This window comes from Odocoileus virginianus, chromosome 20 (assembly GCF_023699985.2).
Source record: "Odocoileus virginianus isolate 20LAN1187 ecotype Illinois chromosome 20, Ovbor_1.2, whole genome shotgun sequence".
Lineage (NCBI taxonomy): Eukaryota > Metazoa > Chordata > Mammalia > Artiodactyla > Cervidae > Odocoileus > Odocoileus virginianus.
The window spans coordinates 12,193,213-12,208,117 of NC_069693.1; the positions used below are offsets into that span (position 1 = coordinate 12,193,213).

At 54.1% G+C, this 14,905-nt stretch overlaps 2 protein-coding genes across 7 annotated transcripts in view; both read left to right on the forward strand.

Annotated features, from left to right (window-relative positions):
• Window positions 1-233: 233 nt before the first annotated feature.
• FBL (fibrillarin) lies at window positions 234-10,649 on the forward strand. The gene is made up of 9 exons (XM_020913173.2): window positions 234-325; window positions 5,460-5,630; window positions 5,720-5,821; window positions 5,910-6,004; window positions 6,950-7,120; window positions 8,321-8,453; window positions 9,455-9,567; window positions 10,318-10,463; window positions 10,546-10,649. Exons 1-9 carry the CDS (start codon window positions 316-318, stop codon window positions 10,568-10,570), a joined length of 966 nt encoding a protein of 321 aa, XP_020768832.1. The 5' UTR covers window positions 234-315; the 3' UTR covers window positions 10,571-10,649.
• A 270-nt stretch (window positions 10,650-10,919) lies between these two features.
• Window positions 10,920-14,905, forward strand: part of DYRK1B (dual specificity tyrosine phosphorylation regulated kinase 1B) — a 37,833-nt gene continuing 33,847 nt past the window's right edge. For 2 of the 6 annotated variants that reach the window (XR_011482117.1, XR_011482118.1), the window contains exons 1-4: window positions 11,536-11,856; window positions 13,118-13,281; window positions 14,306-14,425; window positions 14,516-14,704. Coding sequence is in view for 4 of the 6 variants with exons in the window: in XM_070450885.1 (XP_070306986.1) it covers window positions 11,781-11,856; window positions 13,118-13,281; window positions 14,306-14,425; window positions 14,516-14,704 (549 nt within the window). In the remaining 2 variants the exon portion in view is untranslated. Of the gene's footprint in view, window positions 11,086-11,535; window positions 11,857-13,117; window positions 13,282-14,305; window positions 14,426-14,515; window positions 14,705-14,905 lie in introns of those variants that run through there. The other 4 variants (XM_070450885.1, XM_070450882.1, XM_020913135.2 and 1 more) reach the window with 3 other exon arrangements.

The following is a 14,905-nucleotide window of genomic DNA, read 5'->3' on the forward strand; positions in this document are numbered from 1 at the left end:
TACATTTTCACTTCCTGATTACTGGGGTGCTCGCACCTGTGAAAGGGAAGCGGGAAGCGTGTAGCGATCTCTGCCCATGTCACGGTAGCGCCTAAGGCGCTCGCGGGGGCGGAGCCCTGAGAAGCTCAAAAATTCCCGCCCACAGCGGGCGCGCTGGGGGCGGGGCGGGGCTGCGGCTCCGAGGGGCGGGGCTGCGTGGTCGCGTCACGCAATGTACGCCGCCGCGCGCCTGCGCTCCTTTCCACGTGCGTCAGCCCCAGTCTCGTGGAGCCCGGGAAGCCGCGGATACCTGAGGCGCGCAGCTCCGCGCTCGCTATGAAACCAGGTGCAGCCCAGGTTGGGGTCGGGGTCCGGGCTGGAACTCGGTGGGGAGCGGGGTGCCAGGCGGGAACAGAGGGGCGGGGTCTTGGCCTGGGTGGCAGGGGTTCTGAGCCCCGGATCCCGTCTCTTGTGAGGAAGGGTCCTGTTCCGGCCTCTCGTGGGGATGAGCGAACCTGAGCCTAGGGTTCGGGTTCCTGGTCTAGAGGTTTGTGACTGACTGACTCGTCAGAGGTCACGGTCGTGAGTCGAGGGTCTTGGGCGTAAAATTGGGGATGTCCTGAACTGGAATTCGTTTCATTGAGGCCGTCATTAGGGGGTCTTGGATATTGGGCCGCGGGCGGCAGTCGAGGGTGCTGCCCAGAATCTAGATCCAGGCACCGGGGGTCTTGGATCTCTGGGCGTGGGATTTGGAGATTTGGCCTCATCGCGAGGCGGAAGAGTCCCTGATCTTGGGCCCAGAGACTGGATCCTCTTAAGACCCCGTATCCTCCCCTGTCGCTTCCGCAGCTACAGTATCCTTGACTTCAAACCCAGCTTCTCGGAGACAGCCGCATAGATGAGTATTCTGACTTGATAGTCTGTGGACCTCTCTGGCCCACTTTACCGCTCTCTACTCTCCCGAGGGGGGCGGATCCCTAAGCATGGAGTGGAGATCCGGAGCCTAGCGATCCTCAACTGCGGTGAGAAGTGAGGTGAAACTTCTCACACCGAGTATAGGATTGTGGGGTGGGGGAGGGAGGTAATCACAGGGCGTGAGTGGCTTTATTCATTCCGATTTTACTGGAGATTCTGATGAACCCTCCGCACCTCCCTCCTAGTGGAGTGAGGCGAGTCCCTGCTTTGACAGCAGAAGGGCCTCAGTTCAGAGTTTCAATCCTAACTATGCTTAACTCACTGTGTGACTTTGGGCAAGTCGCTTTACCTGTCTGAGCCTCAGTTATCTCATCAATAAAATGGCGCCTAGTTCTAATTTAGTGAGAGCATGTTAAGAAAAAATAGCACATGGTGGTAATCCTTTTGCAATGTGTATTATGTGTATTAGCTGAACAGGTTGTACACCTTAAACTTTCACATAGTTAGATTTTGTCTATTATACCTCGTTTAGCACAGTGCTTGACGTATAATAGTATTGGTTCTAATTGTTATCTTTACCATTCTCATCAAGGGGAACAAAATTAGGGTCCTTTTCCCCAGATGTCTCAGCTCTTATAAATCAGGCTGATTCCTTCCTCCTCCCCACAACTTGCTCCCCTGGAGTTGAGGAAATCTTCCACCGTGACAGAAAGGGTCTGTTTCTTAGTACAGATTTTCTTTTTTTCCTTCCTCCTTCCCCTTCGACCTGTGGAGAAATGGGGTCATCTGGTCAGGGGTAGTGGAATTTGTGGCTCCATGCCCCCTCCCAAGTTCCCTTTCTCTTCAGTGTTTGGGGATGTGCTGGTGAAGTGAGAAGTGCCGGGCGGTGCGCCTCCCACCTGAGACCCTAGCAAGCCCACAGGCATCCTGTGGTCTGATTGTCCCAGGAATGGAGGCTACACCTTCTTCCCAACCCTGCCCTTACTGCGTTAGGATAAGAAGTTGTAGAAGTTGTCAGGAGTCCGCTCTTTAGCGAGGATTTTTATTTATTTATTTTTGGCTGTGCTGGGTCTCCACTGGGACTTCTCAGGGGGCTCAGTGGTAAAGAGTGCCTACAGTGCAGGAGACTCAAGAGACCGCTTTGATCCCTGGGTCGGGAAGATTCCCTGGAGTAGGAAATGGCAACCCACTCCAGTATTCTTGGTGGGAAAATCCCATGGACAGAGGAGCCTGCCGTGCTCTAGTCCGTGAGGTCACAAAGAATTGGACCCGACTGAGCACAGGTCTTCACTGTTGTTCGGACTTTCTATAAGCACTGGCGTAGTTGCCCCTCGGCATGTGGGATCTTTCCAGACCAATGATCCAACTCATGTCCTCTGCATTGGTTGGTGGATTCTTAACCACTGGCCCACCAGAGAAGTCCTTTAGCAAAGATTTTAGTCTGGTTGAGAGAGGAAGCCTTGGGGAGATTTCAAGCCCTTGCTTGAAATATGATGGCAGTCAGACTTGACTACGACATTTGAAAGGATCCTTCTTGCTCTGTGTGAAAGATTTTAGGGGAACAAGAGTGAAAGAGCAGTAACAAGTTGTTGCTGTCATCTACTTGGAGATGATGTGGCTCGGACCAGGGTGGTGGCAGGGGACCTGGTTGACAAATTGTCATCCTTTGGGGATATGTTTTGGAGATGGAGCCAATAGTTTGCATGTGGGCATGAGAGGGGTCAAGGACAATTCAGGGTTTTGGTGTATGTAACTGGAAGGGTGGGGTGCCAGTTTGGAGATGGGGAAGGCTGTGGCAGAAGAGAAGTTTTAAAACTGCTTAAAAACCAAAGCTTATATTTTAAAAAAAAGTATGTGAATGTGTATTTTTCTGAGGAGTGGGTACAGTCCATCTTTCTAAGAGCTCCAGGAACTGAAATGGACTAAGATGTTTTGAGTATCGTGCATACTGTGCCCCATGCCATGCCCACACTTTCTGGGTCTTTGTTTTGTCATGACTGGGTTGAGGGTCTCTTCGGCGTGGTGGTTTCTCCCCTAAATAGGAAGGAGGAGAGACTTGTTCCCCTGAGTTTAAATAATATATTCAAACTGCAGGTAAGGCAGTGTATTAAGCACTTTTTGTGTGTTGTCGTTTAATCTTTACAATTCTACGAGGTGGGCACTGTGTTATTTTCCAGATCTCCTTTTTACGGGTGAACTTTTCAAGACACCCGCGAACCTTGTCTATTCCCTAGGGTCATGGATGGAATGGCCATCTACCTGTGTTCAGTCCATGAGCTGCTTGAGGGGAGGCACTGGGGCTCTGGTTACCATCCGATCACCTGCTTCCTGAATGAACAGAGAGGGTGCTTTCTTCCTGAGGCAGAGGGCAGCGTTGGTGGTATAGTGGTGAGCATAGCTGCCTTCCTGAGGCAGAACCCAGGGATTTAAGAGTCATCAGTAAACAGCTCATTTAATTTTCATGGAGCCCATATTCCTGCAGAATGCAGTGGTGACCTAAACAACCATCCCTGTCCATTTGTAGTTGATTCCAGTGGGGGGAGTGGGGAAGAGGCAGTGATAATTGTTAAAATGCCATGTATGATAATTGGCAGGAAGAAAAAGAAAGCAGAGTAAAGGCCAGGTAGCCAGAGAAGGCTGGTCTGAGGAAGGAACATTTGGTCAGAGACTTGCATGCAGTGGAGGGGGTGAGTCAGATAGTGTCCTCAGGACCCAGGCAGAAGGAATAGATGTCAAGGCTGTTGAAGCTGGAAATGGAGTTTGTTCTTGGGGAGGAAGAACACAGGACCTAGCATAGAGTGTGGTCAGGAAAGTCAGCAAAGCCAGTGTGGTGATTCTCAGTCTGGGCCACACATTAGAGTGACCTGAGGAACTTTAAAGTCCAATGCCCGGGCTCCCACCCCAGAGAGTTACTCAGAATCGCTTGCATGGGGCAAGGGGGAGACCCACTGACTTAGGACTTTGGAAGCCCAAGAAAGGAATTGTGATTTCATTTAGAATGTGATGGAAAACCTTTGAAGGAGTTTGGGCAGGGGAATGGTGACAGCCAATTGGCTGTTCTGAAAAGGTCAGTCACCAGCTGCTGTGTAGGCAGGAGACTGCAGAGGGAGCAGGAGACCAGAGGTCAGCAGCTCCTGGGTAGGAGTTTGAAACCAGCTCATTTTTAACACTTAAATTAGGACTAGTTCTTCAGAGTTGTCTGTTTTCATCTTTAACGCCATTAAGATGACTGAAGCCTCCGTGGGGACTTCCCTGGTAGTCCAGTGGTTAAGACTCAGAGCTCCCGAGGCAGGGGGCTCAGGTTCGATCCCTGGTCTGGGAACTGAGATCCCACGTGGTGCATGGGGTGGCCAAAAAAAATAAAAAGAAAGAGGAATGAAGCCTTCATAGGGTGGGAATATAACACACCTTTGCAAAAACTTTAGCAGGTTTAATACTGAATAGTTTACATCAAGGGAGGTCATTTGAAACCAGCATGGATTTTCACACAAATGATTGATAGCCCTGTTTTTCTGAAAGTAGAGCAGAGCTTTAGAAGCCATAGCAGAGGTCAGATACTGTATCTGTGAGCACCAGGAGAAATCTGCTTCAGACATTGTTTTGGGCTCAGCAAACAATGTTTGCTGTCTCCCGAAGTGATGAAAATCAAGTCTCTCTGAATTTCTTTTTTCCTTTAAACTTTCCATCTCTTGACAAACCCTAAGTAAACTGCTTATAAGCTGTTGCCCATCCATAAAGGACAATTTTTGTTTTTTGCTTCCCCCTCACTGTTCCCCCCACCAACACCAAGCTGGGGGAGACTTGTGTGTGTTTAGAAGCAGGGGGACCAGTTAGCAGGAAAAGATGGGGTGCCGAATGTGTCCCCCCCCACCCCCCACCGATTTGGGGCTAGCACTTCTCTGGCATACACAAGGTCTCGAGTGGGAAAGCATGAAGAAGTTTCAGGGCCTGGGGGACCCTCCTGCCACAGCACATGGGCACACATGGCATACACTCTTCTTCAGACTGATCAATACTGGAAACAGAACAGATTCTGTGAATTGACTCCCCAGCTAAGGAAAGCAGAATATTAACAGTAATCTGCCTCTACCTGTTTTCCTTCTCATCCTCACCCTATAGTTTCACCCTCCCCAGACCTGATACTCAGCTTCACGTATACCACACCCTTTGTCTCCGTAAGGGGCGGGTGCATGGGTCATCACCTGGACCAACACAACTAGTGTTGTTTGGTCTTGGTTGTGGCTGGACTTTTTAAAAAGGATGTTGTGTCAGACGTGGTTTTCTAGGGCTTGCTTTTTCACTTACCGGGATTGAGACTTTTCTATCTGCCCTGTGTTGCTGTTAACCTTTTTTCTTTGATGGCTGTGAACGGTCCGAGTCTCATTCATCCTTTTTGCCAATGGACGTTCGGGTCAGTCCTGTTGGTTCTGCCGTGGACACGTGTGGGCATCTCTCCCGGTGTGCATGTGCACACGTTTCTCTCCTGGGCAGAGTCCTTTGCTGTAGAAGTAACTTCTCAAACTCCATGGCCCCATTGATGATTCCTATTTCTGTTTCCATCACAGGGTTCAGCCCCCGTGGGGGCGGCTTCGGTGGCCGCGGTGGCTTTGGTGACCGCGGAGGTCGCGGCGGTGGCCGTGGAGGATTCGGCGGAGGCCGAGGAGGCTTTGGCGGGGGCCGAGGTCGTGGCGGAGGAGGAGGCTTCAGGGGCCGTGGACGAGGAGGAGGAGGAAGAGGTGATGGACCGGGCTTTCCCTGGGCTGGGGGCTAGGGTGGGGAGGGAACCATCGTGGGGTTTTGCTCTCACCGCGTCTCTGCCTTGTAGGTGGCGGGTTCCAGTCTGGTGGCAACCGGGGTCGTGGTCGGGGAGGAAAGAAAGGAAACCCATCGGGGAAGAATGTGATGGTAGAGCCCCATCGACATGAGGGTGAGTGAGGAGGGCGGGGAGCCCGCCAGGGTTAGGGGTGGGGTGGTGCCCCATAGGGTGTTGACCCCGCTCTGACCCCCTCCCCCAGGCGTCTTCATCTGTCGAGGAAAGGAAGATGCCCTGGTCACCAAGAATCTGGTCCCTGGGGAATCCGTGTACGGAGAGAAGAGAGTCTCGATTTCGGTGAGACCCCATGCCTGGCTAAGCTGCCAGGGCCACCAGCAGTCTGGTCTCCCTGCCCCCACTGTTCATCCTACATGAGACAGCCTGGGGATCATCTTAAGCTGCAAGTCAGATCACACGCTCCCCTCCCCAGACACCTCCGTGACCTCACGCTGGCTTCAGGTTCAAGTCCTGGGTCCTCAGTGTGACTGGGTGGCCTGCACGTGCTGTCTCCCTCGCCCCCTAACCACACGTCTTCCAGCCACTCCCACAGCCTTCCCGCTCCCCCTGCCTGGAACACTGTCCCTCCCCGCTCCAGGCAGGGCCGGTCCCGTGTCAGCACGAGCATCTCTGGTCTGCTGTCCCCTCATCTCCCTCGCGAGCCCCTTGCCCCGCCCTATCTGTCAGAAGCAGCTCTCATGATCTCTCTGCAGGCTTCCCTGCTGCCTGGAACTCCCTTCCTCATTGACCTGAGGGAGCCGTCAGCTTCGGGCAGTTCCCCCTCCCAGACTTTCCTGGCCGCCCCCTTCTCGTCCCCACCTGCCCGCACCCTGCTCCTTCCTGGCTTGACCTTTCTCCTGAGCACATGTCACTGCTCCGTGCCGCGTGTGTCCGTTCAGCGTGGCCGCACTCCTGGGGGCAAGGCCTTTGTCCCCTTCAGTGTGTCTGCCCGGTGTCTGGGCTGGGGGGCGGCACAGGCAGTGTTCGCAGAGTCAACGCGGAGGTCTTGCCTTGCTGTTGTCTGGGATGATCTTGCCTTTATTGTCCCCGTCACTGCCCCCTCTCCAAGTCAGGAACCCCCACGAAAGCGCAGGCCTGCTTGTTGTGGTCACAGATGCGTATACTCATTTGTTTCTTGTACAGTGACTGGGCGCCCAGTCCCTTTTGAGGGCCTGACAGTTAAGAGCCGAGGGGTCTTGCAGAAAAGCCTGGCACTGATTTCCATCCCCATCTCTCTGGGTGCAGGAGGGAGATGACAAAATTGAATACCGTGCCTGGAACCCCTTCCGTTCCAAGCTGGCAGCTGCGATCCTGGGTGGGGTGGACCAGATCCACATCAAGCCAGGGGCCAAGGTGCTCTACCTCGGGGCTGCCTCGGGCACCACCGTCTCCCACGTCTCTGATATCGTCGGCCCGGTGAGTAGACAGAGGGACAGGAAGAGGTGGGAGGGAGGGAAAGGGACGCAGAGGCCCCGGCTGCCTCCCTGCACTGAGGGGCTTGGATCAGGAAGGGCCTGGTCACCATGCCTGTGCATGAAAGGAGCGCTTGAACCACATGGTCTCCAGAGCTCCATTCAGCCTCACACCTGAGTTCTTGGCCTGGAGCGAAGGGGCTTGGGTGTTGGGGTAACCAGTGTTGGGGGGGCCAGAGCCGAGAGTACATTTGATTTGATTGCTACCCCTCTGGGACTTTCGTGGTTAAGACTCCACACTTCCACTGCAGAGGGTACAGGTTCCATCCCTAGTTATGGAACTAAGATCCTGCATACCATGTGGTGCAGCCAAAAAAAAGATACCCCTCAAATCTGGGCTTCTGGTTTCTCTAAACAGGAGATTGTCAGTTTGGGGGCCTATGCTTCTGTGCAGCTGGACAGCCTCCCTGTTGAGAGGGCACCCAGACATCTCACTTCATGATTCCTCACTCGGCTATGAGGCTAGAGGGTGTGTAATTTAATGGTTAAAAACCCCAGACTCTGGTGCAGGCTCTTAACAGTGAAGTGGCTTTTAGCAGGTACTTACTCTCTCTGAGCCTCAGTGTGCCCCCCTGGAAAATGGATGATTGTGATGATAAATGAATTAAATCCTGTAACGTGCCTAGAGCAGTGTCTGGCCCAGTGCAGGTATTCTTAGCTGTTATGTCACCTCTATGCCCTAGCTTTCTCATTTTAAGCCTGAACTGGGGGCCTGGGCTCTTAGATCAGACAAAGTAGGATGGAATAACCTCGGACCTATTCATCTGTAAAATGATAACAAGGGCTTCCCAGGTGCTTCTAGTGGTAAAGAACTCACCTGCCAATGCAGGAGATGCAAGAGACATGGGTTCAATCCCTGGGTTGGAAAGATCCTCCAGAAGGGCATGGCAACCCACTCCAGTATTGCCTGGAGAATCCCATGGACAGAGGAATCTGGCAGGCTACAGTCAGTGGGGTCGCAAAGAGTCAGACAGGACTCAAGCGACTTAGTGTGCACACACACATCATGATAACAGGTCATTAAATGGTAATGTTTTGATTTGGGGATTTGAAGAGCTGCATGTGGTATATGGGCCAGAGTAGGCACTACATACAGGAGAACTAGTTATCATTGTTATTTTTGTTTGACTTTGATGTCTTCTAGGACGGTCTGGTCTATGCAGTTGAGTTCTCCCACCGTTCTGGCCGTGATCTCATTAACTTGGCCAAGAAGCGGACCAACATTATTCCTGTCATTGAAGATGCTCGGCACCCGCACAAATACCGCATGCTTATCGGTGAGGGGTCTCGGGTTGGCTTGGGAGAGGGGAAGGTGTGAGACAGGCCACTCCAGGTGTCCTCGAGGAGGCCCCTGGAGCCCTGATTTGGATGGAATTGGAGTGGATGAACAGGTTGAGTCTGCAGAAATTCGAGTGGTCTGGGGAGCCAGGTGAGGTGGAGGTGGTGGTCCCGCTTCAGGGACCCAGATATCTGGGTCCTTGGGCCAACCTCTTTCCCTCTAATCTGACATTCCTACCTCCCACCGAGTACTTCCTGCCTGCCTGGCTCCAAAACCCAGTATCTTTTATGCTACCCCTCACTTAGGCATAAAAACCTTCTTCAGAGGTCCTCATCAGCATCATCTGGTGAGATCATAACCCAGAAAGCACACCTAGAGGGACCCATTGTGAATATTAATAACTTTGGTTTTTTAAAAAAAGTTCAGAAACATAGTATAAAAATTGAGCACCTGTAAAGTACCCCCAGAGGTAACTGATCTGAACAATTTGATGTCGGCTTTTCCTGATTTTAAAAAAGTCATTGCACCATCTTTTCATTTTTTTAAGTTTTTCTTCCTGAGTTTTTTTTCCTTGTGCATTCATACCCTACCTCTGTCCTGCAACTTGTTTTCATTTCACAATCCTGCAGACGCGATTGCCTGTAAGTGCTCGCCTTTACTTGCCTTTTTGATGACGTGTCTGTCTCCCCCCCAGACCCGGGAGCGTCTCGAGGGCAGGGTCCGGGTCTGACTCGTCTCTGTGCCCCCCACGCCCGGCCCGGGGCTGGCCACAGAGTAGGTGGCAATATGGTTTACAAGAGGAATGAATGATTGGTGTAACTGTGGGCTTTGGACCCATCTTGGGGGCACTGTGGAGGGTGGGGGATCATTGCGGGGGGAGGTGAGACTGGTGGCAGGGAAGACTGCCAGGAACCTGCTGGTGTTGGGGCTCAGGCCCCATGGGAGGAGCTGGGAAGATTAAGTGGGTCTAGCTTTTAACCGCTACTTCTTTCTCCCTAGCAATGGTGGATGTGATCTTTGCCGACGTGGCCCAGCCAGACCAGACCCGGATTGTAGCCCTGAATGCCCACACCTTCCTGCGTAATGGAGGACACTTTGTGATTTCCATTAAGGTGTGGAGCTTGGAGGAGTCTATGGGGTGGCGATATCTTCTTGGTTTGTAACTACCAAGCAGTTGGTCAAAACGACCCTGATTAAGTGTATTCTCAGCTCCCTATAAGCTACCCAATTGAATAGAACATAATGAAAAATGTCTACAAAACTGAAAACCATAGAATTTAAGGAGGCAATAGACTATAGTGGTTGAGTGCATGATCACTGAGTCTGAGTATCTGAGTTTGGATTCCAGCTTGCTGTGTCTTTGGCAAGTTACCTATCCTATATGCCTGTTTCTTCACTTGTAAAATAGCAATATTAGTCCTCTTTTAGTGTTGATGTAAGGATTACACTTCTCAGTATATGTGGAATGTTTAGAACAGAACCTGGTATAAAATAAACAACAGATAAATGCTAGGTTCATCTTTAAAAAGTCTTTTGAAATTCAGAGGCGTGTCCAGTACTTCAACCAGATTTCCCATTCTCTTTTGCTGCGTTTGTTTTTGGAATTCTCAGCTGCATAACTCCTAAAGAAAAGGAAGAAGGAGGGGGAAAAAATGTAAAATTTAAACACTAGCTTTTAGATAAATAGTGTTCTGTTGAAGGATTTCTGTTCCAAATCCAAATCGAAAACTTCTCTAACAAAGTCTTTCCGTACATTTCCAAAGCCTAGTCTCCAATAAAAACAAATTCTGCTGGTTTAAAGAAGCACAAAAAGGGGGGAATATCCCAAGCTTGCCTCAGACTTCAAATCCTCTCTTTTGCAGGCTAATTGCATTGACTCCACAGCCTCCGCCGAGGCCGTCTTTGCCTCTGAAGTGAAAAAGATGCAGCAAGAGAACATGAAGCCCCAGGAGCAGCTGACCCTAGAGCCGTACGAAAGAGACCATGCTGTGGTCGTGGGTGTGTACAGGTGAGCACGAGGCCCCATCAGTACTTGTTACGAGTGCTCCAAAGTGGTGACGGGCTCTTCTAAGTCCACTTTCTTCTCTCAGGCCACCTCCCAAAGTGAAGAACTGAAGCCCAGCGCCATCTGGATCACCAGAGAGTGTGTTGCTACTGTTACACGTTTGTTTTTCTATTAAAAGACTCATCAGTCGCTCCGTTTGCCGCTGATTGCTTGACGACGTCTATTTACAGGGCGCTTGCCCCCTCGGTCCACAGGTGTGGTGGTGGGGGCGAGCGCTCCCACCCGGTCGCACTGCGCACGCTCCTCTCTCAGCTGCCTCCTGCGCAGCCGTAACTTGGACTTCGGCGCTTGGGCGGGGTCGGTAGCTCACTGCGCATGTGTCCCAGTGAGGTCCTCTGAGCGCAGCCGCGGAGCGCTGCCCTGGGTCACGTGAGGGGAAACAGCTTGGGGGGTGGGGGCGGAGTCCGGGGCGGGGGGGCCGGTTTGTTGTGGTCGCCATTTTGCTGGTTGCATTACTGGGTAATCGGGGCCCTGGCTCGCCGCGCTCTCCGGATAGCTTCAGCCTGTGGGCAGGACTGAGCTCGGGCTTCCCGAGCAGCTTGAGTTCCCTTGCCCGCGCCCTCAGGTAAGGACGCGGCTCCGGGGGGTCAGCACGCGCTGTCGGCGAGGGAAGGTAGTCTGGGACCCGCCCTGCCTGCGTCGCCGCGAGATTTAGCACGAGGCCGAAGGAGGAGAGAAGGGGGGCGGCGGGCAGGTGCAGGCCTTGCCTGGCTATTCATAGTCGGATTCCTGGAAGGGGCCGAGCCGGAGGGAGCAGTCTTAGGAGGGGGTAGCGGGGCCTCGCTCCCGCCCTTTGTTTGGGCTCGGCTCCGCCGGCCGCATCGTCGTCGCCTAGCAACCGCTGTCCTGCGCTGTGATTGGTTGGGCTCTTGGCAGCAACGACCAATGGCACGGTTGTTGCCATGGTAGGTGTGGACTGCCAAGTTCGGTCCGGCCCCGCCCGCCTGGGCTCCTCTGGCCGGGGCTGGCCTCCAGGGTCGGGGGCGGGACGCCGGGGTCCCCTGGGGCGGGTGGCTACGCTGGGCGGGGCCGGCGGGGCGAGGGTTAACCCGCCCCTCCCCCGTCCACCTGCTTTCCCCTTCCCCCGCGTGCCCCGGGCTGACCCTAGTTTCCTTCTCTCCCCGCCCCTGGCGGCGGCGGCTGCTGCCTGCTGTTGTCACCCACCGGGCCGCCTGTCCCGCTTGCCCTCCCCGCCGCGGGGCTTGCCGGGCCGGCCGGGCCGGGACAGGCGGCTGTCTCCTCACCACAGCCACCAACGCCATGCTGGCCGCTCGCCCACCCAACTGGGGGCCCCATCGCGCTCCAGCCCCCCGTGGGCGCGCCAGCCCTGACCTGGGTATGGGGTGGAGGCTGGGAGAGAGGGTCCTGTTGGTGGGAGGGCCCCGGGGCAGAGATTGTTTAGTGGGGAAGCTCCAAGAGAGAGGAGGGATCGTGGAGTGGCAGAGCTTGGCATGGGAGAAAAGATTGACGGGGAGAAGGCCCGGGGGGAGAGGAGTTTGCTATGGAAGATACTCTTGAAGGGGAGAACTCTGTGATATTTGGCGATTTTGGCTCCAGGGGACTTCTAGGAATGGGCACAGCTGTGGATTGACCCTGGTGTGAAGGAGTAACTGGAGAAAGGGCCCTGAGAGGAATATTGGTTAGGGAGGGTGGGGGTAGGATCCATGGTAGGGGAGAGAAGGACGATCCACTCTAAACCGCGGGCAGAAACGCCTCCCCCTTGCTTCCCAAAGGAGTGGCCCCAGTGGGGGAGGAGGGAGCCGCTTGGAGTAGTGTGGAGAAGGGCCTTGGTGTGGCACGCGGGACCTGGAGTATGGTTTGGGAAATTACTGGAAGGATGGTCCCTGATGTGGGAGGAAATGATAGGAAGAGGCCTTGGCGCCGCATGGGGAGGGTCCTCTGAGGGTGTGCCCCGGTGGGGGGAGAATGCCGTGGGATTAGGACTTTGTTATAAAGGGGTCCTCAGATAACCTTGGTGTGGTTGGGCGCTCCCTGAGGACCCTGATGTGCTTTTAGGGGCCTGCAGAGGAGTCTGCTCTGATTTGGAGGGGGCTGGAAGACTCCCTTGTGGTTTGGGAGGGAGCCTAGAGTTCTGTGGATTGGGGACCTACTGAGAGGGGTAGACCTTGAAGTTGAGGGACCGTCTTGTGGTAAGACAAAGTCCTGAGGTTCAGAGAAGACTACGGGAGGGGCCCTGAGGAGAGCCATAAGTAGCAGTGGGGAGGAAAGCATGGACCCAACTCCCTATGCTGTCTGTGGTTTCTCTCTTCTCTTCCTCCCCCCAATTATTCATGTCTTTCTGTCCTTTCCTGTCACGGCTCACATCCCTGCCTGGCTCCCAATTGTTCCCTTTCCCGGGTTCCTCTCCGCGTGCCGCCTACTTCATGTATTTGGTAATCATTTTGCTGGGGGGCTCTGCTGTGCCCCCCCACCCCACCACCCTCTCTGTCCGCTCCTCACTGCCACCTGTTGATCTCTTGTACCCTTTTCTCCTTGCTCTGTGCCCCGCCTTCTCTCTGTTGTCCACCTCTTTCTCGCTTGGCACTGGCCAACATATCCCCTTGTTCCATGTCCCCCCCGACCCTGCCCCCTCTCAGGTCTCAGCGGCGGTGGCAGCCGAGGTGCAGGATGCGAGAAGGCGCCCCCCGGCCGGGCTCCCGCTCCAGGCCTCGCTCCCCTGCGGCCCTCTGAGCCCACCATGGCTGTCCCACCAGGCCATGGTCCCTTCTCTGGCTTCCCGGGGCCCCAGGAGCACACGCAGGTACGCGTTCAGCTGGCTCCTCACCTGCTTGGGGAAGGGGAAGGCTGGGATAGAAGGGTCTTGGGGCCAAAAAAGATGATGTGGTTGCCCGGGATAGTCTGCTGGGCGTGAAGGGCGCCATGGGAGTGGAAGATAGAGAGGAGTCGCTGGAAGAGTCAGGATTTGGAGAGCCTGGGTTCCCATGCAGGCACGGTGGTTATATTTCCTTAGGTTCCCCATGTTTCAGTTCCCTGTTCTGTCAAATGGGACCTGATACCTCCCTCACAGGGTTGTTGTGAGGATTAAACAGGTTCATGAAATGCAATTGGAAATGGCTGAGAACAGTGCCGGGCACATAGTAAACACTCAATAAATATTCATTAAGAAAAAAAAAATCCAAAGTGAAAGATCTGGAGGGGTTAAAAGGGAAGAAGCTTGAGCCTGAAGGATTTTGGAGCCAGCAGGGCCTGGGGGTGCAGGGTTAAGACCTTCAAGGGTAGACCGAAGACCCTGAACTGTAGAGCTTGAAACAGGATGGAGTACGAGGATCCAGGCTCCTCGGGGTGAAAAACTGGGCAGAGAGGCACAGGATAGGGGTGCAGGGTGGGGGTGGGAAGGCCCCAAAGGGTGAGGATAAGGCACAATAGGGAGCCCTTTGGGGAGGGATTCCCAGGATGGATGGTCTCCAGTGAAGGATAGGGAGGGTCAGGGCCCAGGTTTTCGACCTCTCCCACTGAGGTTTAGAAAAGAATCAAGGTGTGTGATGAAAGGTCAGGGGTAAATCATTGACTTCTTGATTCACTCAGCAAATTTCTCATGAATACCCACTATGTGCAAGGTCCCTGCTCCTGGCTTGGGAGAGGAAGCAAGAACAAGATAAAGTCTCTGTCCTTTGGGAGTTGTTCTAGTGGGGTTGTCAGACAGTGACCAGATAAATAACCCGTGTGGTAATGGTGAGCCAGCAACCCCCAGAGTTCGCCCCCTCGAGGTAGGGGTGGAGGCCCTCCATCAGGGCCCAGTGACCGGTCACCCTGCCTGTCCCCAGGTGCTGCCGGAAGTACGGCTCCTGCCACGGAGGCTGCCCCTGGCCTTCCGAGACGCGACCTCGGCCCCGCTGCGTAAGCTCTCCGTGGACCTCATCAAGACCTACAAGCACATCAATGAGGTGGGCAGAGAAGCAGGGATACAGGGTGGGCGCAGAGGGGTCCTGACAACCTGTCACTCACCATTCCCCGCCTCCCGGCCGGCTGGGCAGGTGTACTATGCGAAGAAGAAGCGGCGGGCCCAGCAGGCGCCACCTCAGGACTCGAGCACCAAGAAGGAGAAAAAGGTCCTGAACCACGGTTATGACGATGACAACCACGACTACATCGTGCGCAGCGGCGAGCGCTGGCTGGAGCGCTATGAGATTGACTCGCTCATTGGCAAAGGCTCCTTTGGCCAGGTGCGGGGTGCCCCTCACCCGACCCTGATCCAGGGCTTGGGAGGTACGGGCACCCACTGGTATTGACCCCCACAGCCAGTGGGTTCAGTGGCTTCAAGCTCCGTGCTGGCCACTTGTCCCAGCGCAGTCACTTGGTTACCTGTGCCTCAGTTTCCTTTGCTATAAAATAGTGCGAACAACAGGACTCCCCACATAAGGTTG

Excerpts from the sequence above, each read along its gene's own strand:
- FBL (XM_020913173.2), top strand. Across the intron at positions 5,822-5,909 it reads AGAGCCCCATCGACATGAGG|GCGTCTTCATCTGTCGAGGA; the intron begins GTGAGTGAGGAG and ends CCCCTCCCCCAG. Across the intron at positions 10,464-10,545 it reads GTGGTCGTGGGTGTGTACAG|GCCACCTCCCAAAGTGAAGA; the intron begins GTGAGCACGAGG and ends TTCTTCTCTCAG.